Below are 24,887 nucleotides of genomic sequence, written 5' to 3'. Positions count from 1 at the left end.
ATTTAGTTAAAGGCTATACTTAAAGGACATTGATGCTACAGCAATTATTAATACTGGATTAAAATCACGATAATGTCATTGAATTCGAAACGTTAAGGCATGCTTCTGAACAGGGTGGTTTCAGAGAGAAAAGAAAATTATCTATACTTCATAGAAAAACAATATTGATGATACTACGGCAATCATTATTACTGGATATTCACAGAGGATTAAGTGTATTCTAACGTCACCAACGATGCCGCCGAGGGATGTTTCTGAACAGAGGTATTTTCAGTAAAAACTACATCTCTAAACATATTCTTAAAGGACATTGATGAAACCACAACGATTAATTCTGGGTACTGACAGAGGATTCAGTGCAAGCTCCTTAAGGAATGAACGCCACCACGGAAAACCAAGACCAGTTTTCATGGAAGATATCGAAACACGTGGAGACGTTGCTCATCATCCTGTACTGCATCATCACCGTCACGGCGATCGGCGGCAACGGCATCGTCTGCTACCTGGTGTTCGCCTACAAGCGCATGCACACCGTGCCCAACTACTTCATCGTGAACCTGGCCGTCAGCGACATCCTGCTGGCTATCTTTTGCATCCCGTTCACGTTCGTGGTGAACCTGAAGAACTATTGGCCCTTCGAGGCCGGCATGTGTCCCGTCGTGCTGTACACGCAGGTCGTCATCGTCTTCCTCAGCTCCTACACCCTGGTGGCCATGAGCATCGACCGGTACATCGCCATCGTGCACCCTTTCGTGAAGCGCATCAGCCCGCGGAAGACGGTATTCGTGATCGCGGCCATATGGGCCGTATCGCTGGCCATACCGCTGCCGACGCTGCTCAAGTCTCGGATGGAGTACTTCTCCAATACGAGCGGTCAGTGTCTGGAGGTGTGGGAAGACCAGTCCAGGAGGTACGCCTACAGCCTGGCCCTCATGGTGCTGCAGTACTTCGGGCCCTTGGTCATCCTCATCTTCTCCTATTCGAAAATTGGATATAACATATGGATCAAGAACTACAAGAGTGATGCCGGTAACAAGCGCCGACTCCAGCTAGCAGCAGCCAAACGAAAGGTCTGTATATACAGTATGAACATCGCACAATATATATATATATATATATATATATATATATATATATATATATATATATCCTGTATCGACAAATTATACAACTCCAATTGTCTTAAAGATCCATATATATTTACAATTTAAAAGGAATTTCGCCCACGTTTATGTATAAATAAATATAAATATAATTATTATGCACATTGATAATTATTGCAGCATAGGTATTCATTTAATTAGTGTGCCCATTATTGCAGTATACATCCTGTAAAGTTATATGTTCATCTGTTGTGATCATTATTGCAGTATACATCCTGTAAAGTTATATGTTCATCTGTTGTGATCATTATTGCAGTATACATCCTGTAAAGTTATATGTTCATCTGTTGTGATCATTATTGCAGTATCAATAATATAATACGCAAAGCCCTTTTAACAGTTTCTGATATTTCTGATTGCTTCCCCTCTTTTAATCTGCACTGTCGACAGCCATCTTTGTACTGTACATGCCATTTAGTTGTGTGTAGTATTTATTTAGACATGTCCAACATTTTACATAATTATAACAGTAAATATTCAGCACTCCCACCCCTGTATCTTATATATCTACCATGATTCAGGTGTATACATCATTTAGTGTGATCTTGAAACTTTTGTTTTAATTCGCAACTCAAAGTCTCAAAATTTGAGTTGGATTCCGACTTAAAATAGTCTGAATTCAAACTCAGTCTAAATCCCGTCTCATAATTTAACGATGAAACTATACCATTGACTCAAATTTGAATCTGAATGCAAGATAAACTTTGAGTATGGATTCAACACAAACTGTAGATCTAGACCCAAGACTCTTCCTTGAACGTCAGCACGGCACACGAACGTAAAGCTTTAGGATCGGACTGTATGTAATTTGCGCACCGTCAGAGCTTAGACTATTTTCACATTCTAAACGTTTTGTAAACACTAAATCAGTGTGTGTGTGTGTGGGGGGGGGGGGGGGGGGGGGAGTAATTTTTGGCATGCTTCCATCAAAGAACTGTTCAAGCACGCCTGCTGTGGACACAACCTCTGACTTCGTCAAAAAGTTATGTCCATGACTAACGAGACATTTAGCGCTGAGAAGGTTAACACCATGCAAATGTGATTCGATTTCGTTCTAGACACTGGATCGGAGATGGCAGTTTAAAGCCATAAAAGCGCCACCACAATCTATTATTTGTGCTTGATGCCCATCTCAAATCTTATGCATGACCGCGAGGATATTTTTTGAACCGCGCGAATGCAATTTTCGAATCTGTTGTGCTGAAATGTTCCTGCATCCTATAGATCCTGTCAACACTCATGTCACATTCCGTAATCAATCAAATATTGCTCTTATGACCAGTGGCGACACGGGAAATGTTACATCAGCGAAAGTCCATCCATCCAAGTATGTACCCATTGATACGCCCACCTTAATAAGACCAAGTAGTGAGTTAGACACGTAATCGCCCAGACGGTCGTGTTTTATAAAGGTCACATACTGATGAAGTTGGAATAGCGAACACCTTGATTTTACCAATAGAGCTATGAATAATATTAAGGATGTCTTACTGTACATAACACTTCGGAATTATACAGACAAATAGTACAACAAAATGTCCCGCTATGGTCAAAAACGGATTTTTTTTCGGGGAGGGGGGGGGGGGCAAATGCCCCCTACCCCCCGCTAGCTATGGCCCTGTTATATATATATATATATATATATATATATATATATATATATATATATATAAACCCAATTATTCCAGTTTATATGAGCTGATTTTGTTTGTTAACCTGCTAGTGATAAAGCGTGTGATGGTTTCATTTGTGGGTAAAAATGATGCTGCCGTCTACGAAAAGAATAACAATAACAAAAACCCACCAAAACAAACAAAGGATTAAAAAAAAACAAAAAAAACCCCTCAAAACAAACAAACAAAAAGAAAGACAAAACCCAAACCCAAACCAAACCAAATGAAACAAAAACAAAACGAAGAACACAAACAAAACAACAAAAACTACATCCCAAATTCCGTCCAAAAAGACAAAACAACAAAAACTACATCCCAAATTCCGTCCAAAAAGACAAAACAACAAAAACTACATCCCAAATTCCGTCCAAAAAGACAAAACAACAAAAACTACATCCCAAATTCCGTCCAAAAAGACAAAACAACAAAAACTACATCCCAAATTCCGTCCAAAAAGACAAAACAACAAAAACTACATCCCAAATTCAGCCAAAAAGACAAAACAACGCAAAAAGAATAAAACCCCATCTTAGACCCCTTCAGTAATCCAACAAAGCCAAAAATCCACAACAACAACAACAACAACAACAACAACAACACTAAAAGCTGGAGTGTAAAATATGATAAATGTTTCTCGTTACAAAGCCCGAGTTTTGCACGTCTCAGTAATAGCTATATTATTACATACGTTCGCACACGCGTCTGTAACTTTCTACGACGTATCCATCTCCTGTTGAATGACAGTTTAATACGAACGTTATCGATTCCTTTTAAACTGTCTTTTATAGGACAATGGATATGACGTAAATATGAAAGGATCACGACCATGATAAAAAAGTTAAAGTTTGTTTTATTTAACAAGCACTAAAGAACATTTATTTATTAAAACCATCGGCTATTGGATGTCATGGCGAAGCTACGCTAATTTGTTTTATCACTCATGTCATCGGCTACTGCCCTAACTCTGAAACTGTATGGCGAAACTACATTTAAACCCCCCGCCCCCCCCTCCAGTTTGTTTGTTATTTTTGTTTACACGACACCTCATGTATCGCTATTTTATGTCAAACTTGGTAATTTTGACATATCGTCTTAGAGAGGAAACCCGCTACATGTTTTTCCATTAGAAGGGATCATGGCTGGAACGAGAAATCTGGAACGATCCTAGGGCGGCTTTATACCACTGGGCAATATGCTCAAATCAGTGTTGTGCCAAACACTGTGTTTCAGCAACCATTTCGTACCAAGTTTATGTCACTCGTAAAACAATTCAAAGTTTAATCCACTAATGGAACACAACAAATGGAAATTTATTTCTCGCTGTAACATGAACCGGAAAACGTGACACGAAATGGACGTTTTAATATCCTCCTGGCGACGGTCTCACGGTTTAATGAAAATTAAGTTTCAATGTATCAATCTCAAGAGTCTCTGTGGAGGTCAATGAGTACACATTATGCTCTACGTTATTATATGCACGCCCACATTCACGCAAACAAAAATCAGTTTCTTTCGGACGCGCGTGTCAGTCTAATTAAAATTAGCTCCATTATTACATGTGGAACCACTATTCTCGGACATTCACAATCCATTAACAATGCGACTGAATATCCATACAGCTAGTGGTAAACACCACGCCGTCATTAATAATGAACTCACCCCAAGGAATGGAATACTAAAGAGGCTAAACACTATAGTGAAAATATAAACAAAGAAAAGTCAACGACATAAACGTATATTAATGAACTGTGTGAACACTTCTCGAAAGAAAAGCTGAATGGTGCAGTGGAGCGTATTGGGACCGATATTTGTTGACACCGCAGCCGACACTTTCGGTTACACGCAAGCCCGCGTCAGAGCCAGACACAAGCGTGAAAATACCCGTACAAAGCATGGTTTGGCAATCATTGCAGAACACTAAGAAGAAAGTATACAGAAGCGAGATCAGCATGAAAAACACCTGATAATAAGCAACGACTTTTGAATGCCAGTAAAAGCTACAGAAATGTAATACATATGTTTAACAAACACAATTGGAAGACAGAACAAGACTCACAGAACCACCCCACGAAACTGTTAAAAGAAAAACAAGACCCTACTCTCCCCCCTTTAGACACTCTGTACGATTACTTTAAAATATAAACAGCAGTGATGACAACACAACAGAAGAAAAAGATCCAAGTTTTAATATAGATTTTGAGGCATCAATATACAAGAAGAAATACTCGCCGTTGTTAAAAATCTAAAAAACATAAAGCCTGCGGAATAGACCAAATAATCAACGAGTATATTAAGCATACTATCGGCTGTATGGTCCCTGTGTATGTTAAGCCTTTAATTTAGTGTTTGAACATGGCATCTTTCCTGATTCGTGGCTAGTTGGCATAATCAAACCGATCTATAAATGTGGCGATAAACTGTTCCAGAAAATTTAGACCTATTACTTTACTTAGTTGTCTCGGGAAACTGTTTACAGCTGTTTTAAATAATAGACTGAAATTATATTTAGAAACTAATGATTTGTTTATCTGAAGTTTCAAGATTCAGGAAGGAGTACTCGACGAACGATCATATTTTTACATTATATGGACTCATCGAATTGCTAAAAGCACGGAAGAAAAAACTGTATTGTACTTTTATAGATTTTAGCAAGGCATTCGACTCAGTATGGAGAAAGGACTTTGGGGATACAAAATGGTATTAATGGTAAATGTTTTAAAGTAATATATAGCATGTATCAGAACATTAAGTCATGCATTAGTGCACATAACACAATGTCGGATTATTTCAATGTTCCATGGGTGTTAGACAGGGAGAAAATTTATCGCCCCTATATTCTCCATGTTTCTCAATGATTTAGAGGATACGTTTAAGAAAACTAATGATTGTAATGGCATCCGCATAGATAACTTATTCACAGATTCCACTTTGTATACAAAATTTGTTCTTTTTGTGTTACTATATGCTGATGACACAGCGCTCTTTGCCGAAAATTATGACGACATGCAGAATTTATTAAATATTTTTCGACTCTTATTGTACAAATGGAAACTAAATGTAAATTGTAAAAAAAACTAAAGTGCTAATTTTCAGTGGTAATAAAAAAGATTATTCCAAAAGGTTCCATTTAGGAAACACAAATCTAGATAATGTAGAAATATACAAATATCTTGGAATTATATTTCATAAATCCAATAAATTCACTAATGCTCGAAAACATCAATATGATCAAGCTCAAAAGCTATGTATTTTACACTTAGACAAGGAAACGTTGCCATCTTTCCATTCAATGCCAACTTAAATTATTCGATTGTATGGTTTTACCTATTGCTTTATACGGATGTGAAATTTGGGGTTTTGAAAGTCTGTCCTGCATAGAAAAATTGTATAGCAAATATTTAAAGTTATTATTGCCTGTTAGAAAATCCACCCCATTATATATGTTGTATGGAGAACTTGGATGCTTCCCGGTAGATATAACAGTAAAAATAAGAATGATAGGATTTTGGTTTAGGATGATTACTGGGAAGCAGTCCAAGCGTACAGAATGTTATTGAATGATTATAATACACATTTTTTATGATCACAAATGGATAGCTTTTATAAAATCAATTTTAGATAATATTGGTTGCACATACATATGGTGGTCACATTGTGAGCGTATTAATAGTGCTTCATTGTTGAAAATGTTTATTTCAATAAAACTCATAGATCAATTTTTGCAAACATGGTACAGTCATATTGACACTTCATCGAAAGCATCTTGTTACAAAATATTTAAAAGCAGTATAGCATTCGAAAATTATTTAAATTTATTGAAAAAAAACATTGGTGCCATTGTTACGTTTTAGAGTATCAAACCACAATCTTCCAATAGAGACAGGTAGATGGATACGTAAACCATTACATGATAGATTGTGTTTTTTATGCAACACTAACGACATCGGAGATGAATTCCATTATATTTTTACATGCCCATATTTTCAGACTTCAATATATACCGAAATATTATCGATCCAAACCAAACACATATAAATTTCACGAATTATTTAATTGTAAAAAAACTGGTGTCCTCCGAAAACTTGCAATATTTTGTAAACATATTATGAATACTTTCAAGCCCTCCGGCTCATAGCTTTATTGTATTATTATTGTGTATGCAAACCCAAACCAATTATTTATAATTATATTCCCATGTTCGTTTTATGTAGATATACTTATGTGAATAGTTTTACTCTGTCATCTTGTTAAAAAGTGTGAATTGTTGTATTATATATTGTTCCTCATATGCCGTGGATTACGGCCTGAGAGAAATAAATGTTCAGTTCAGTTCAGTTCAGTTCAGATCTAACAGCAGCCCGTTGAAGCTCATGTCCAGTTGACCTTTCATTCAACCAATCAAAACCTTACTTGCAAAATCATGCCAGTGATTTGAAAAGAATTTGAAAACATTCGGGATTATGCCGAGGGTATACGAAATGATTCAGGTGAATTACGAAGTATACCGGAAACTAATTGCAATAAAATGTTTTAATATAAAATTAGTTTCAAGACGAAACAAAAAACCATGATGGTATAGCCATAAAATCTGTTTATACTAGTATACAATCCAGAGTTTATTACCGCACTTTTCCCCCTGTTTTTTTAATGTTGATATTGACCAACAAGTTCGCCTATTGCATAAATAGTCTCGCCCGATATTTTTAGAATTTGTATTCTCCCGAATAACGCTATAAAAGACGAAGTGTAATTGGTCGATATTTAAATTGTTATTTATAGATGAAATGTCACCTGGACATGGGAGTCCACGCAATGCTGTTAGATCTACTAGTAGTCCAGTAGAACTAATTTTAATCAGATTGGCGCGCGTGTGTGCCATACACAATTTGCGAATCTCGTTTTTAGAGAGTTCAAATCACTTTCCACACACGTTTTTAACCACCAGTCTTATGAGATCCACGTTCGTGTGGCCTGTTATATAATCATCGCTGACGCCGTTGGGATCTCGGAATCCAATTCACTCTGGCTGTCGCAACTTTGCGAAATCTCGCGGTGAAATGCGGAACGACTTGCATGCACAAGGACAATGTGACGTTACTTAATTATTTTCATTTCAACTTATTTTCGTACTTATATCCAATTAAGGTTCAAGCACGCTGTCCTAGGCACACACCTCAGCTATCTGGGCTGCCTGTCCAGGACAGTGGGTTAGTTGTCAGTGGTTAGTGGTTAGTGAAAGAGAAGAAGGTATACAGTGGTCTTACACCTACCCATTGAGTCGTTAAAACTCGCTCTGGGTGGGAGCCGGTACCGGGCTGCGAACCATATACCTACACGCCTTATGTCCGATGGCTTAACCACGACACCACCGAAGCCGGTAACGTTGCTTAAAAGAGCTTAAGCTAGCTCTGTGAATTAAGCTCCTGGGCCCCGTTCCACGAAGCAATCTTAGCGCTATGATCACATTAAGTGCATAACTACTACTACCTTATGCATTTAAGATGATCTTAGCGCAAAGATCACGTTAAGTGGATAGCTACCATATGCATTTAAGGTGATCTTAGCGCTAAGATCGCTTCGTAGGACGGAGCATTGGTCATTGTTTTTTGACAAGCAGTAATGGGGTAATAAGAAAGGAGAATCAGAGTAAAGTAGGCCTACAAATATTAAAGGGTCATTTACTGAACAAATGTGGAACCTCTTAAACTAACAAGGACTCTTTGTTTTGCGGAGCGGGACGTAGCCCAGTGGTATTGCGCTCGCTCGATGCGCGGTCGGTGTGGGATCGATCCCCGTCGGTGGGCCCATTGGGCTATTTCTTGTTCCAGCCAGTGTACCACGACTGGTATATCAAAGGCCGTGGTATGTACTACCCTGTCTGTTGGATGGTGCATATAAAAAAAATCCCTTGCTGCTAATCGAAAAGAGTAGCCCATGAAGTGGCGACAGCAGATTTCCTCTTTCAATATCTATGTGGTCCGTAACCATATTTATTACCCCAGCGGTCACTCATAACAGGGAAAATATTTTCCATATTTTCTCAGTGAGAAATATTCTGCATTGGTCTAACGAACAATACTTTTGGACAATTTGACGCTTACAAACCAATGACCTTGTCGGTACTAAATATGACGCCATCACGATTTGACAAACACATAAAATGACGTCATGTAGGTTAAAGAGTTTGCGTTTACGGCTGTCTGGTTTTGGTGTTAAATTTATAACAAAATGTCATTTTAATGCAATTCATTATAGATTTGTAGCAGAATAAAGAGAACTTTTGTTTTTGAAAATTATCTATGAACGTGATTAAATTACAAAGCTATAGTAATTCTCAGAACAGTGCGTAAAGTGGTTTACATCGTTTCTATACATGTTGGCCTTCGTGCATGTGCGTCAAAAATAAAGGTTTTTAGAGAAAAAAATAGCTAATTATATAACCCAATTAAAATATGTCATTTTCATTGTTTTGCATTATGGAGCGAGGCGGGACATATCCCAATGGTAAAGTGTTCGCTTGATGCACGGTCGGTCTAGGATCGATCCCCGTCGGTGAGCCCGTTGGTCTATTTCTTGTTCTAGCCAGAGCACCACGACTCGTATATCAAAGGTCGTGGTATGTGCTATCTTGTGTGTGGGATGGTGCATATAAAAGATCCTTTGCTACTATTATGAAAAAAAATGTAGCGGGGTTTCTTTCTAAAATTATGTCAAAATTACCATATGATTAATAAATCAATGTGCCCTAGTGGTGTCGTTAAATAAAACAATTTTTTTTTTGCATTATGTAAGATGGCATGTTATATCCATGGGCGGATCCAGGAAATATTTTTATGGGGGGACCAAAAAAGAAGGGCACATTGACTCGTCAAAAGGGCACCTTACTACAAGTTTTGATATTTACAATTAATATGAATTCCTACAGTTCTACGTCATAATATACTAGCAATAATGAAGTAAATTGGCGTCACTCGCGTTAGAACCTCAATGGGGCCCCATTGAGACTCAATAACACAGACACATATCTGCAAGCTTGCGCATGTACACGAAAATCTTGATTTCATTTATCTACAATATAATTATTGTTTACTTAAAAAAAAAAAAATTCTACAAACAAAAAGGGCACTTGGACATTTTGAGGGCACTTGAACAATTTTTTGGGGGGACGCGTACCCCTGGTCCCCCCCCCCCCCCCCCCCCCCCCTGGATCCGCCCATGATATCTATTAGAATATGGTGTTACAAAAGTATAATATTACCGAATAGTGCGAACACTGTTATTGAGTTAAGCGAAATGTCGATAATTGCGTGGCGCAGCCAATTTCACTTTTGATTGTACATTATAATTCATTCATGTCCCATTAGGGGCTGGTGTTTCTAAAGGTACGTTCGCACGAATCGATTTTTAGTAACAATTTCTAGCGTAAGGTCGAATTGGTATAAAAAGAACACGTAAAACGTAAAAGATATACACTATAGTGACTAAGTGTGAGCTAGAGAATGAGAGAGAGAGAGAGAGAGAGAGAGAGAGAGAGAGAGAGAGAGAGAGAGAGAGAGAGAGAGAGAGAGAGAGAGAGAGAGAGAGAGAGAAGGAATACAAAAGTGGAGAAAATGATAGATACAGTGAAAACCTAGATGGGAAGACAGAGACGGACACATGTATACATATACGCGTGTGTGCTCTCACCCACTCACCCGTCAGTCACTAACTCTCTCTCCCCCCTCTCTCTCTCTCTCTCTCTCTCTCTCTCTCTCTCTCTCTCTCTCTCTCTCTCTCTCTCTCTCTCTCTCTCTCTCTCTCTCTCTCTCTCTCTCACACACAGTCCAGAAAAGGCCCACAAAATTGTTACTACAACTCTCACCGTCAGAAAACACCTTGAACTCAAACTAACCAGTTAAATAATTACTGACACTTTGATGTTCAAGTAGCATGATCCTCTGTCTTGGAAGTTTCGTTTGAATTCCAACATATGCTAAAAAGCCAAGACCATTGATGTGATTTCCGTTTCCCAAAGGCGGAAGACCATAAGATGCACGTACCGTAGGGGTTGTTTTTTGCAGCCATTATGTATAAATGTCTGGAATGTGTGTAGAAAGGGAAACCAAACAAACACACGCCTATTTCGTTAGGTAAACACGTTGTGGCAGATAGTGTTATTTCGATTTTATGGATGTTTTATTACCACACACATTCACTGAATTGCTAGTTATCCCTCCTTGATAAAGAAGATAATAATTATAGCTGTTACTTTTCCGACACAGACCGCGTCTTTGGCTATCTGTCTATGTCTCTGTCTGTCTGTCTCTTGATGTGTGTCATGTGTATATGTAGGTATATATCCTCGCCTTTTGATTTTTAATTGGGCTAAAGCGTGTACGCAATTGTTGCTACTCATCCTGACAGAAATCTAAAATATGACACGCAAAGCCTTTTAAAAATAGTTTCCGATGCTTTTGATCATTTCTCCTTTTTTTTTTGTCGGTCTGGGATCGATCCTCGTCGGTGGGCTTATTGGACTATTTCTCGCTCCAGCCAGTGCACCACGACTGGTACATCAAAAGTTGTGGTATATGCTATCTTGTCTGTGGGATGGTGCATATAAAAGATCCCTTGCTACTATTATGGAAAAAAAAATGTAGCGGGTTTCCTCTCTAAAACTATATGCTGCTAATCGAAAAGAGTAGCCCATGAAGTGGCGACAGCGGGTTTCCTCTCTTAATATCTGTGTGGTCCGTAACCATATGTCTGACGCCATATAACCGTAAATAAAATGTGTTGAGTGCGTCGTTAAATAAAACATTTTAACAATAGTAATTAAATATCAAATACATTTTTCTACATGAAATATTAGTGGCTGTATATTAAATGTGTTTCTGATCGTTCTAATATTTGTACTAAGTTAAATTTCATCTTATTTCCTAAAATATTGTGTTTTCGTACGTACGACATTTTTTAAAGACAAAATCCAGTTTGGGTTTTTTACATTTATTAAGATGACCAGAAATACATTGAGTATACAGACACTGATATTCTAAACAAGACAATATATTTAATATGCAAGTTTAATCGTAGAACTATTTTATTAGTCGGAAACATCTTACAATGCAGCAAACTCAGGAATGTCCCTTTAATATTAAACGTTTCCTGATGGCAACAATTAGTTTGTTCTTAACCAAACTGACACGAGTTTCCTGTTATTATTACGATGTTACCGACTAACAAATACTTTTTAACAACTAAACTTGCACGTTAAATACATTTTCCTACTCACATATTAGTGTCTGTACATAAAGTGTGTTTCTAATCGTCGTAAAGTTCGTTGTACCTTAAACTTCATGTTATTTTGTAACATGTATATTTGTTGTCGTACGTACGGAATTATTCGAAGATACAGTAGGTTACCACAGTCCGTTTGCGGCAAAAGGGAACCAATGAATTGGCACATAACGTTATAATGAATAAAGTTAAATTTCCTAAATAAAAATATATTATTAAGTTTTAAACCCATAGCCAAGTGGTAAGGCAATTGATTGATGCGCGGTCGGTTTAGGTCGATGGGCCCATTGGGCTATTTCTCGTTCCGGCCAGTGCATCGCGACTGGTATATCAAAGGCCGTGGTATGTGCTATCCTGTCTGTGGGAAGGTGCATATAAAACATCCCTTGCTACTAATGGAAAAACTATCTTTCCATGAACCTTTCCAAATAATGCCCCAAAATTACCTAAATAAAATTGCACAATCCTTTCATTTCTTTACTTAATCCTACGAAACATTCACAATTCAATAGCACCGCTACTGACCCCGATCGGGCTGCTGGTGATCTCTTGCACTTGCCAGCGCGAGTGGACCCTCCTCTCACCCACACCAAACCCTTTCCCTGTCCTGGATGGAGGAGCCGGCCTAGGCCGACACCTGTGCCCATGAAAGGCGTGCGCTACAACAGCTTGCTTTGAATGTGCACGTTAAGCCCTATTACCTGACCTGATAAGATGGAAAAAATATAGCGGGTTTCCTCTGTTAGACTATATGTCAAAATGACCAAACTGTTTGACATCCAATAGTCAATGATTAATTAATCAATGTGTTCCAGTGGTGTCGTTAAACAAAACAAATGTTTTACTAAGTCTCAGTTTGTTTGAAACATGTTGCAATGACATTTTCTTAACTCGAGGATATCGATTTCTCGATCAGAAGAAAGATTTCAGGACATTAACTCATATATCTTGCCATGAAAAATGCGTTTCTTGACACCAGGAAATAAAGATTAACTGAAAAACAGCACGATGACTCTCCGTAAATATGGTGCCACGGAAAGACTACAGGAAGACAAGGTAGGAGATAATAATCGACAGAGTTCTAGCGGTATTCACTTCCGTTGTTCCGAATCAACGTCAAAGGTCTTCAGACATCGTAATGCACCATTAAAATTATTTGATTGAAAACACCAGGGGCAGACGATTGTCTGTCAAAAACTCCATGTGTTTTTCTGGAATTTCTCTGACCGGTATACAACAGCGACTGCGCAGTATCTTGGAAGGAACACCAGTCCCAACGTAAAACGCAGTTTGATTAGCGTCACATAATAGTTATAGAACCAATGACCTTAGTCCTGGCATGCGCTCATGGAATCTTAGAGACTCGGACTAATTTACAGATATTGATTCCATGCTATGGTCATAACCAAGAGAGAGTGCTTGAATGAACTAGAGTACAACGAGATTTGCATGGTCAAACTATGGAGTTCATCTCGCAGCTTGGTCGAGAATTTAAATAATAAACTTTATTGGCTACTAATGTTTTAAGTATCGCCGGGAACAAGCGATACAATTAATTAAGGTTTAGTTTCGCCGACGGCAAATAAAAGAGATGCGAGTGCGTTGATTCTCACTAGCTTATAGTAGAGAAGTATTTACTTACAATCAAGCTGTATTGTGAAAAGTAGCGTAGCTAGCGGATGGAGTGACGGTACTGCAGGCCCGTATGAAGCGGGGATGTGGGTGGGGTAGGGAAATGGTGGTTGGGGGATGTGTTGTCTGTGTCGCCCACTTAATGACAAGACAAGACAAGAATTTATTTACACTCGGGCCGTTGCACAACGGCATAGGAGGAATATATGCATATACAATTTATAACACATGTTTTTTGGTCATACTCTATATTAATAAAGATAAAATGTGACTTGTGCCCCCCACTAAAAAGCTATGCCCCCCCCCCCCCCCCCCACTAGACATTGTGCCCTCCACTCCAGATATCGTTCCTACTGGCCTGTAATAGTCTTTTTACCCCTAGATCGTATGCCATAACGTGTTACTACAATTAGCATCGTTAACGGAAAGCTTTTAAAGGTGCAGTATCATGTCAACAAATTTAATTAAAATATTAAAGTTAAAGTTTGTTTTGTTTAATGACACCACTAGGGCACATTGATTTATTAAACATCGGCTATTGAATATCAAATATTTGGTAATTTTGCCATTTAGAGAGGAAACCCACTACATATGGTTAAGGACCACACAGATATTGAGAGAGGAAACCCGCTGTCGCCACTTCATGGGCTACTCTTTTTCCATTAGTAGCAAAGGATCTTTTATATGCACCATCCCACATACAGGATAGCACATACCACGATCTTTGATATACCAGTTGTGGTGCAATGGATAGAACCAGAAATAGCCCAATGCGGCCATCGACGGAGATCGATCCTAGACAAACCGCACATCAAGCGAGCGCTTTACGACTGGGATACATCCCGCCAGGGTCGATCTCCGTCAGTTATTTCTCGTTCCAGCCAGTGCTCCATAACTGATGTAACAAAGGCCATGGTATGTACTATCCTGTCTGTGGGATGGTGCATATAAAAGATCCCTTGCTGCTAATAGAAAAAGAGTAGCCCATGAAGTGGCGACAGCAGGTTTCCTCTCTCAATATCTGTGTGGTCCTTAACCATATGTCTGACGCCATATAACCGTAAATACAATGTGTTGAGTGCGTCGATAAATAAAACATTTCCTTCTTTATTTAAAGTATATATAGAATAACTGGTTATCGTCTTAAGATACCTGCAGAGGTTAGATTAGAATGGCATTCGCCCCATTCGTCCCAAGCAAGACAAAACCGCTATCTTAAGACAGTAACCAGTTATCTAATTTATTCTGCAATCATACATGATACGAATAATCAGTGGAATTAACGGTTTTATTTCACAGTTTACCGTTTTCTAGAGAACTTGTAGATCCTCGCGTTTTGAATGCCTTGTCACCTACAATATCTATACACCAAAAACAAAATAGTTCTTAAATAACGACAATTTGTTTCTTATTTTTGAAATAAAAATCGTTTTGAAAATGGTTTTTAAAAATCACAACCATCAACTAGAAATACAAAATAGTAACTGAACAACTACAACACCGCTTTGCTGATGATAACATTAATATAAATAAAAGTACTTCGTCCTTGAAAGCTATATTTTTGGTCTACGACCGAAATTATTTCATGTTTTTTTTTGTCAAATATGATCTATATCTCATATCGTGAAGTTTGCAATCATATGTAACGAGTCGCGCTTGCACGCCGAGTGTGATATGATAGCAAACTTCACGAGATGAGATATAAATCATATTTGACAAAAACCATGACATTTTCTATTTATTATATAACGTTTGGCAATTTACCTTTGTTTTTAAAATTCCAGCAGCAAAATAGTTCCTGCTGTCTTACAGCGAAGATAACACCTTCTACAGTGACGATAACACATTTTAGAGTCAAATAGTGAAATGTTCACTCTAAAATATGTTATCGTCACTGAGTGACTGATAACACTTTTATTTCACTGATATTTTAAGATATTTCACTAAATGTTATATAAAAAAGAAATTTATCTAGTCATCGTATCTTACCAATATATAAAGTGATTAAAGGCTAAACATATCAACACAGCAAGTATGGGTTGAATATATGTATGTGATGATAGTGATGTTAGGCGCTTTACCTGTAGGTCACTCAATAAATATCCCCACCACTCTTAAAGGCATACTGTCACGGATTTAATGCCTTATTTATTTCTTTAAAACTTTATAATGAAAATTACATTAATTTATGGACCATTGCCATAATTCAATTATTTATACAAAATATCCTTAATAAGTGGAATGTGGTGGTTAAATAGATGGTTGAATAAAGTACATTTAGGGACAGATCCAACATATCTTTTTTTCATGTAATACTTTGTTAGGCCATTTTATAGGTCAGTGGTCTGTGACAATATGCCTTTAATACAATTAGTTAGTAAACGTATTCGATTGGACTTTGATATGGGTAATGAATTATCTATACATGTGAAAACAAAACAAAATAACACATAATTTCGATAGTTGTGCGCCTTTAACGAAATGAAAAAAACAAAAAAAAAACAACCCCAAACAACAACACCCACACACCAGCCACCACACACCAGCATACATAGTATGTGGTAATTGCCGCACTTGGTGTTGATAATGAATCCGTGATTGGAGTGGGAAATAACTCAGTGGGTCACATAAGCGAACTTGGATCCCGGGATCGTTGTATCTCTGGCGGAAGCTCTACTACTGTGCTTCATCTCCCTACGAAGATTTACTGCCAACAACAAATGCTATGATAGTGGTGTTTTCCGTCTAAATATTCCAGTAACTAAATCATTTACCTACAGTAACAACAATTATGATGATAACATTTTCCGTCTAGGGGGCGGGACGTAACTCAGTGGTACAGCGCTCGCCTGATGCGCGATCGATCTAGGATCGATTCCCGTCGTTGGGCCCATTGGGCTATTTCACGTTCCAGCCAGTGCTCTACAACTGGTATAACAAAGGACGTGGTATGTACTATCCTGTCTGTGGGACAGTGCACATAAAAGATCCCTTGCTGCTAATCGAAAAGAGTAGCCCATGGAGTGGCGACAGCGGGTTTTCTCTTTCAATATCAGTGTGGTCCTTAACCGTATGTCTGACGCCATATAACCGTAAATAAAATGTGTTGAGTGCGTCGTTAAATAAAATATTTCCTTCCTTCTTTTTCCATCTAAATATTCCATTTACTAAATCATTTACCTACATTATTAACAAATACGATGATAATGATATTTTCCGTCTAAATATTCCATTTACTAAATCATTTACGTACATTAACAATAAATGCGATGATAGTGACATTTTTTTTTTCGTCTAAATATTACATGTACTAAATTATTTACCTACATTAACAATAAATGCTAGAAAAGATATTTGATATGATAGAAATATTTGACTTAAAAGATCCATGGAGAGAACATAACCCAGTTTCAAGGCAATTTACTTGGACACAGACTACACCCTTGAAACAGTCACAGTTAGACTATTTTTTAATATCACTTAATTTATTATCATCAGCTGTTTCTACAAATATTCATCCCAGTTTTAAATCTGATCATTCACTTATTGAATTAACATTAAAAATTAATAAAATAAAAAGTGGAAAGGGTTTTTGGAAGTTTAATAATTCATTACTTGAAGACCAGGAATTTTTAAAGTTAATTAAAGAAACTATAAATGTAACTGTTGAGCAATACAAAAATAAAACTAATGGCGAGACTATAAACCAATTAACAATCAATGATCAGCTTTTATGGGAGACCTTACTACTTATGATTCGGGGGAAGACAATATGGTATTCATCGATGAAAAAGAAAATGACAATAAATAGACAAAAAGAGCATCAATTGAACTTGATAGACTAACACAATAGATGATACAGAAGATATTAATGTTAAAAACAAACTAATCCAAAGTGTTAAATTAATGAATGTTGAAATTGAAAAAATTAGTTGTATTAGAGATGAAGGGAATTTTGTTAGATCAAAAGCAAGTTGGGTTGAGAAAGGTGAAAAACCCACAATATATTTTTTAAATTTAGAATCTAGAACTTTTCTAAATAAATCTTTTGTAGAATTAGAGATACCTCTCCCGTGCAAAGCCAGAACCTAGTAACTAATTTTTTAAAATCAAAATTGAGTTGATATTATTTTTGAAGTACTAGGTATATGACTTCCCTTTAGTGTATTGTGTATGGCGATATTTTCCTTCATTACGAAGTTATTAGCATGGCAAAACCTAGCAACTCCACCATTGTTCTAGGATACCACAGTAAAACCTAGTATCTCAACCAACCAATCAGATGCCAGCTTTGAAGCCCAAAACAAGATGGCTGCGCCCATGAAAGTGATAACATTTCAGTAAATAAATCATTTACCAGTGTCTTTATTATGGGATAACCACAATAAAGTATGGCCTGGACAAGTAGAGGAAAGCAATTACTGGCCATGGCCCTGAAAAACGTTAGGTGAGTAAGCAAATACTATGACATGTAGGAGAAAATGACCAAATCAACTCAGTTTATTGCAGTGTTGCTTCGATTTCCGGGTGGCACACTAGACACTAGACCCCATCTCTGACCATTCTAATAGCGTTTTAGTATATAAACAATTAATAATCACCCAATGAAGGCTTAGTGAGGCTTATTCGATGGTTTGCTGGATTGGGATTGGTTTTAAAACATACTTTTTGGTGATCATGATGCCGATACATGTGAGGAATGTATTGATGGCCATAACATAAGATAGCTTATACAAAAGCTCGAATTGAATACCAGAAGGAGTTTCCCGATGGTTTTAATATGTATGCCGTTGATATGCAGAGGGTAATACCTAAACTTTCCACTAAATAGAGCTTCTTTGTGAGCCGCCGCATTGTTTTCAATGAGACCTTTGCCCGAATGGGAGCTGATCATGAACCAGATTATGTGGTGTTGTGGCATGAGAGAACATCTGGTAGATTTGCCCAAGATGTTGCAAGTGCGTATATCAAGTGCATTATTAAGGATGCATCCCCTAACCTCCTATTCTATGTTGATAATTGTGGGGGGCAAAATAAGAACTGGACATTATACACAGCTCTCGCACAATGTGTGAATGCAGTTTGGGGCTCTCAGCAAGTGGTTATCAAATACCTACAAAAGAGGCACACTTACATGAAGACAGATTCCATTCATGGGTCTATTGGGAAAAAAATGAAACAGGCTGAGAATATATTTACCTTTGACGACTTCGTGGAGCTATGCTAAACATCCTCCAAGATAATAATGCCCATTCTTTTGGAGTACATTGATTTCTATGAATTCAGCGGGGAACAACGCGCCCGTAGCGGGAAGACGACAAAGATGCCGCTGTTGGGAAAGGTATGTGAGGTCAAATTCTCCAAGGGTAGGTGTACAATGATGTACAAGGAGGACTTCTATGACCCATACACAGAAGTTGACTTCCTGAAGGCGAAGTTTGATGTGACAGGTCAATTTCCATCCAAAAGGGCAGAACCACGTGGCATTCCCAAATCCAAGAAGACTGGAATACTCAATTTGTTACGTGTTGTCCCCGCCGCAAAGAAACTCTTCTGGTTGGACATACCCGAGAGAGACGTCAGTGACCTGGCAAATTCCATACGCTAAAATAGCAATTAATAGACCTCACATTTGAACTAGTCCGGGCAGAGGCATCTTTGTTGTCTGTGGGGTTTATAAACCACTTGACCACTTTTCAGCTATTGTAGATTTAAAAACTTACTATTACATGCACTGTAAGAAAGAATGGCCTAGTAAGAAAGTTAAACATTAAATCATGATTATATGTCATTAAATTTGATTGTACTAGATACAGGGCTAGTACTTCGGTCGTTAACTTCAAACAACATTCCAATTCATGAGACAAGTGCATTTTCTTGCAGGTCTCAATGCCTTATTGAAGCTATGTCGTATTTTCCTGCCATTTGTACACACATTTATTGGAAAATAAATTAATAATTTTCATACTAGGTTTTGCCTTGGTAATATATATGTAGTTCTTTAGCATTTGCTATGCCAAAACCTAGTAACTCATTTTCCCGCCAAAATAATGGTAATTAAGTCCGATTAATTATTGGTGAGAATTGTGAACCTTAGTGGATATATATAAAGCAGTAAGTACATCTCCATGAATAGACTAGATTTTAATATTCACAAATGATGTTTTCTTTGGTTTTCTCAAAACAAGCAAAAAGTGAGTTACTAGGTTCTGGCTTTTCATAGGAGACCTGATGGTCAAATAATCAAAGACACGGTGAGTATAATAGAGGAAACTAAGTCTTTCTTTAAAAAACTTTATTAAAAAAAACCAGTAAGTGAAGTAAACTTAGAAGAACTCTTTTCACACAATAACTCGAGTGAGTTCACAAAATTAGACCCAGATATTTCTGAACGTCTGGAAGGTATACTATGTTATGATGAAATCCAACAAGCTCTTAAAATTTTAAAAAATGAAAAAGGTTCTGGCCCTGATGGATTTACAGTAGAATTTAAAAAAATATTTTGGAGAGATCTAAACAAATATCTAATAAATTCTTTAAATGATGCATATAATAATGGAATGCTCTCAGTTACCCCAAAACAAGGTTTAATAACCTGTATTCCAAAAGCAAATAAAAACAAGAAATTTTTTAAAAATTGGAGACCTATCTCTTAACTTAATGTGTCTTATAAATTAGCATCAGCTGCTATAGCCCGAAGAATAAAGTCGGTCCTTCCAATTATTATAAGTGAAGAACAAAAGGGATTTATATCAGGTAGATTCATTGGTGAAGTGACACGATTGGTATATGATATTATGAATTATACTGAAGAACATACTATCCCAGGCTTATTATTATTGATTGATTTCGAAAAAGCCTTTGACTCGGTAGACTGGGATTTTATTCACAAAGTACTAAAGTGTTTTGGTTTTGGAAGATCGATTCAGAAATGGGTTTACTTATTTCAGAGAGATAGCCAATCTAGTGTCCTTATAAATGGATTTGCTTCATCTTTTTTTTAACATAGGAAGAGGGTGTAGGCAGGGCGATCATGTGTCTCCATATATTTTCCTTCTCTGTGCAGAAATATTAGCCAGACTATTAAAAACAATAATAATATAAAAGGAATAAAACTTGGGAACATGGAATATTTATTTACTCAATTTGCAGAGGATACAACAATAATATTAGATGGAACGGAGAAAAGCCTATATGCTACTCTGAATACTTTAACATTTTATTCTAGATTTTCAGGTCTTAAAGTGAATGTGGATGAAACTAAATTGATTTGGATAGGATCACCCCCCCCCCCCCCCACCCCTCCAAAAAAACAAACAAAAAAAAACACACCAAAAAACCAACAACAACAAAAAAAACCGCAGTCGTTATAAATTATGTAAAGAATGGAAACTTGATTGGATAGACCAGTTTAATTTATTGGGAATTAAGTTTGATGTTGATTTAGAAAATATAGTTAAAATTAATTATACTGATAAAGTGAAAGCTATCAAGTCTTTAATGAATATTTGGTCAAGTAGAACTTTAAACACCATAGGAAGAAACACTGTTGTAAAATACTTATTTATGGCAAAACTAAATCATTTATTTTCGGCCATTCCAAACCCGACTACTAATTTAATACTAGAATTTCAAAAGAAACTTTTAAAATTTATATGGAAGGGAAAACCAGATAAGGTCAAACGTACAAATTAAGTACAATATTAGAGATGGAGGTATTAAAGTTCCCAATGTCCAAATGTTTATTATGGCACAAAAGATTACTTGGATCAAAAAACTATGTACAAGTTCTAATTTGAAATGGAAATTGTTAACACTAAACGTGATTGATAAGTTTGATCATATAATGGAATTTGATCCAGATTATATTGAAAAGAATATTGTGCCAACAGTAAAATATAACTTTTGGAAGGACACTTTATTGGCTTGGTGTGCATACCTCGAAACATGTAAGAACAAACTCAGTAGTGACAATGACAGTCTCAATTTATTTGGTATAATGATGACATTAAAATAAATAATAACTCAGTATTTTATAGAGACTGGTATGAAGCAGGAGTTAGGCATATACATGACTTAATAGATGACAATGGTAAATTTTATACATATGAACAATTTATTACAATATACAATGTTAAAATTAATATTATATATTACTATAGTATTTTAAGTGCAGTCAAGCGGTATTGCAAGAGACATAAAATAAAACAATTCAAAATAAAACTAAAAAAACCCATTCTTCCTTACAATAATTCTAAACTCAACATAAACGGCAAAGGCAGTAAAAATTATTATAATATATTGCTTGGATCAAAATTTCAAAAAAATACATACATTTAAAATGGGAAATTGAGCTAAATTGTCATTATCAAGAATACGATTAGAAACTTATGAATGCAATGCCGTTTCGCTGCACGGACAACACAGAATTAAGATGGTTTCAGTACAAAATTATCCACAGAATATTACCAGATAACCGTTTTTTACATACCATAGGATATATTGAATCTCCACTTTGTTCTTTTTGTAAAGATGAAATATCAACATTAATTCATTTATTTTTTGACTGTAGTAAAATTAATCCCATCTGGAAAGGGTTGACAGAATGGATCCTTGAAAAAACAGGTATATCAATAAATTTTTACAAAAGAAAATGTAATTTTGGGTTTTAGAACAAGTAACAATGATCCAATTAATTTAATTATATTATTAACTAAGCAGATTATATTTAAGAGTTACTTGAAAAGTTATACATGTATTCCAAATATGGAATGGATTAAAAATGAAATTAGATATATATTATAATATTACAAAAAGTGTAGGCTTTTCCAAGTGTGAATATGATAAATTTGATAAATTTTGGTCAGTGTGTCACAATTTATTTAAGGAATAAATTTAATTATTATTATTTATTTATTTAAAAAAAAATTAATTTATTATTTTTTACTTCTTTTTTTTTTTTCAGATTCACTTTCATATAACATTGCTCTTGTAGTAAGAATTGTATCTTGATGTTACTATACATTGTTGTTGAATGTATGTACGTATGTATGTAAATATTTATCATATGTATGTATGGTTATGTAAACAAAAATGGTTAAATAAAAAACAACAACAACAACAACAACAAAAATGCGATGATAATGATATTTTCCGTCTAAATATTCCATTTATTAAATCACTTACCTACATTAACGACAAATGCGATGATAATGATATTTTCTGTCTAAATATTCCATGTACTAAATCACTTACCTACATTAACAACAAATGCGATGATAATGATATTTTCTGTCTAAATATTCCATGTACTAAATCACTTACCTACATTAACAACAAATGCGATGATAATGATATTTTCTGTCTAAATATTCCATGTACTAAATCACTTACCTACATCAGTCAACAAAAGCAGTGTGTGGTCTGAAAGGATTTTTTTTTTTTAACGTTCAAAGCTAAACCTATGTTTACACACAGTCGAAAATATAGAAGTATTTTCATAGTCGTAAATATAGAAGTTTATGCACCGTCGTAAATATAGAAGTGTTTTCACATTTGTACTGTATCATTTCTTAATCTATCCACTCTTTCGGCGTGTGTTGTTTCATGTTTGGAGTCAGACCCACCTGTACCGGACAGAGTGTTTGCAATAAATAAGAAGTTTCTCCCCTACATATCTGATGGGAGCCATCCGTTAAGATAACTTGGGGAAACAAGCTTGTTAACTTCTGACATAAAAATGTAAACAGAGAACGAACTTGCGGAAGATCACGTAAGGTATTTTCTTGCTTGCAACACGACCGTTCTGTTGTAGTTTCTATTTGCATCTCCAGAGTGCAGTTTTGGAGGAAGATAGTTTATATAACCGGGGAGAGATGGAAATGAATAGTTTTTCCACGACGCCGCTGCACATTTTCCAACTACAGCTGTTTAGTGTCTAAGATATGGTTAAATTTCAACACTTAGGCGAGCAAAAAAGTTATAAAAAGGTTGGGTTTTAAAGAGCTGGACAAGGCATGTAATTATACATGTATGTAAAAGGAAGATATGCCCGATCTATTTAACGATACCAGCTATTTCGTGCCAAAAACGTGGTATCTGCGACTGTTGACCCCACAACCCACCACTGCATACGCTTCTGATAAAGTACAAACATGCAACTGTGACTTTCTGTGAAAATGAGGGCCGCTACTAAAAACATTATTTACATACATATCTATCTATCTATCTATCTATCTTATCTATCTATCTATCTATCTATCTATCTATCTATCTATCTATCTATCTATCTATCTATCTTATCTATCTATCTATCTATCTACCCATATATATCTATCTATCTTATATGTCTATCTAACCATATCTGTACATATGTATATATGTATGTATTTGTGTATGAATATCTATATATTGTATGTATGTTGAGATTGACTCTTACATACATAGATATTAACGCACTGGCGCAAGGGATAATTAATATTTCAACCACATGCATGCGGTCGATCTCGCTTACGTGCATGAAACAGTGGGAAGACCTGGCACTGGCTAGTATGTATTGATGTATGAATATCTATATATTGTATATATGTCGAGATTGACTGTTACATACATAGATATTAACGCACTGGCGCAGGGGATAATTAAATCCTTTCTGGCCTCACAAATTGCCCCATGCCGTTGCTGGGTCTCGAACCTGTGGCACCGAATCGCCTGCAAATTGCAGACTAACCACGATGCATTCTGAGCTATCCAGACATCCATAAAAAAGGATGCTGTGTAACCCAACCACATGCATGGGGCCTACAATCTACGCGGTCGATCCCGCTTACGTGCATAACAGTAGACAGACCTGGCACTGGCTAGAATGTATTGATGTATATATATATATATATATATATATATATATATATATATATATATATATATATATATATATATATATGTGTGTGTCGAGGTTGACTGTTACATATGTATGTCGAGGTTGACTGACATACACAGCTATTAACGCACTGACGCAGGGGATACGTAATTAAATCATTTCTGGCCTAACAAATTGTCCCATGCCGTTGCTGGGACTAGAACCTATGGCACCGAATCGCCCGCAACTTTGCAGACTTGCCATGTATGTATGTATGTATGTATG

The 24,887-nt window shown here is 36.4% G+C and overlaps 1 protein-coding gene across 1 annotated transcript in view; it reads left to right on the top strand.

The window, feature by feature from the left end:
• Positions 1-36: 36 nt before the first annotated feature.
• The window catches only part of LOC121378188 (RYamide receptor-like), a 55,929-nt gene continuing 31,078 nt past the window's right edge, over positions 37-24,887 (top strand). Inside the window, exon 1 of the mRNA XM_041506258.1 lies at positions 37-1,070. Coding sequence (XP_041362192.1) covers positions 375-1,070 — 696 coding nt within the window. The 5' untranslated portion in view covers positions 37-374. The remainder of the gene's footprint in view (positions 1,071-24,887) is intronic.

This window comes from Gigantopelta aegis, chromosome 8 (assembly GCF_016097555.1).
Source record: "Gigantopelta aegis isolate Gae_Host chromosome 8, Gae_host_genome, whole genome shotgun sequence".
In the NCBI taxonomy this organism is placed as follows: domain Eukaryota; kingdom Metazoa; phylum Mollusca; class Gastropoda; order Neomphalida; family Peltospiridae; genus Gigantopelta; species Gigantopelta aegis.
The sequence above is the reverse complement of the archived record's forward strand: the minus strand, read 5'-3'. Positions and strand labels throughout refer to the sequence as shown.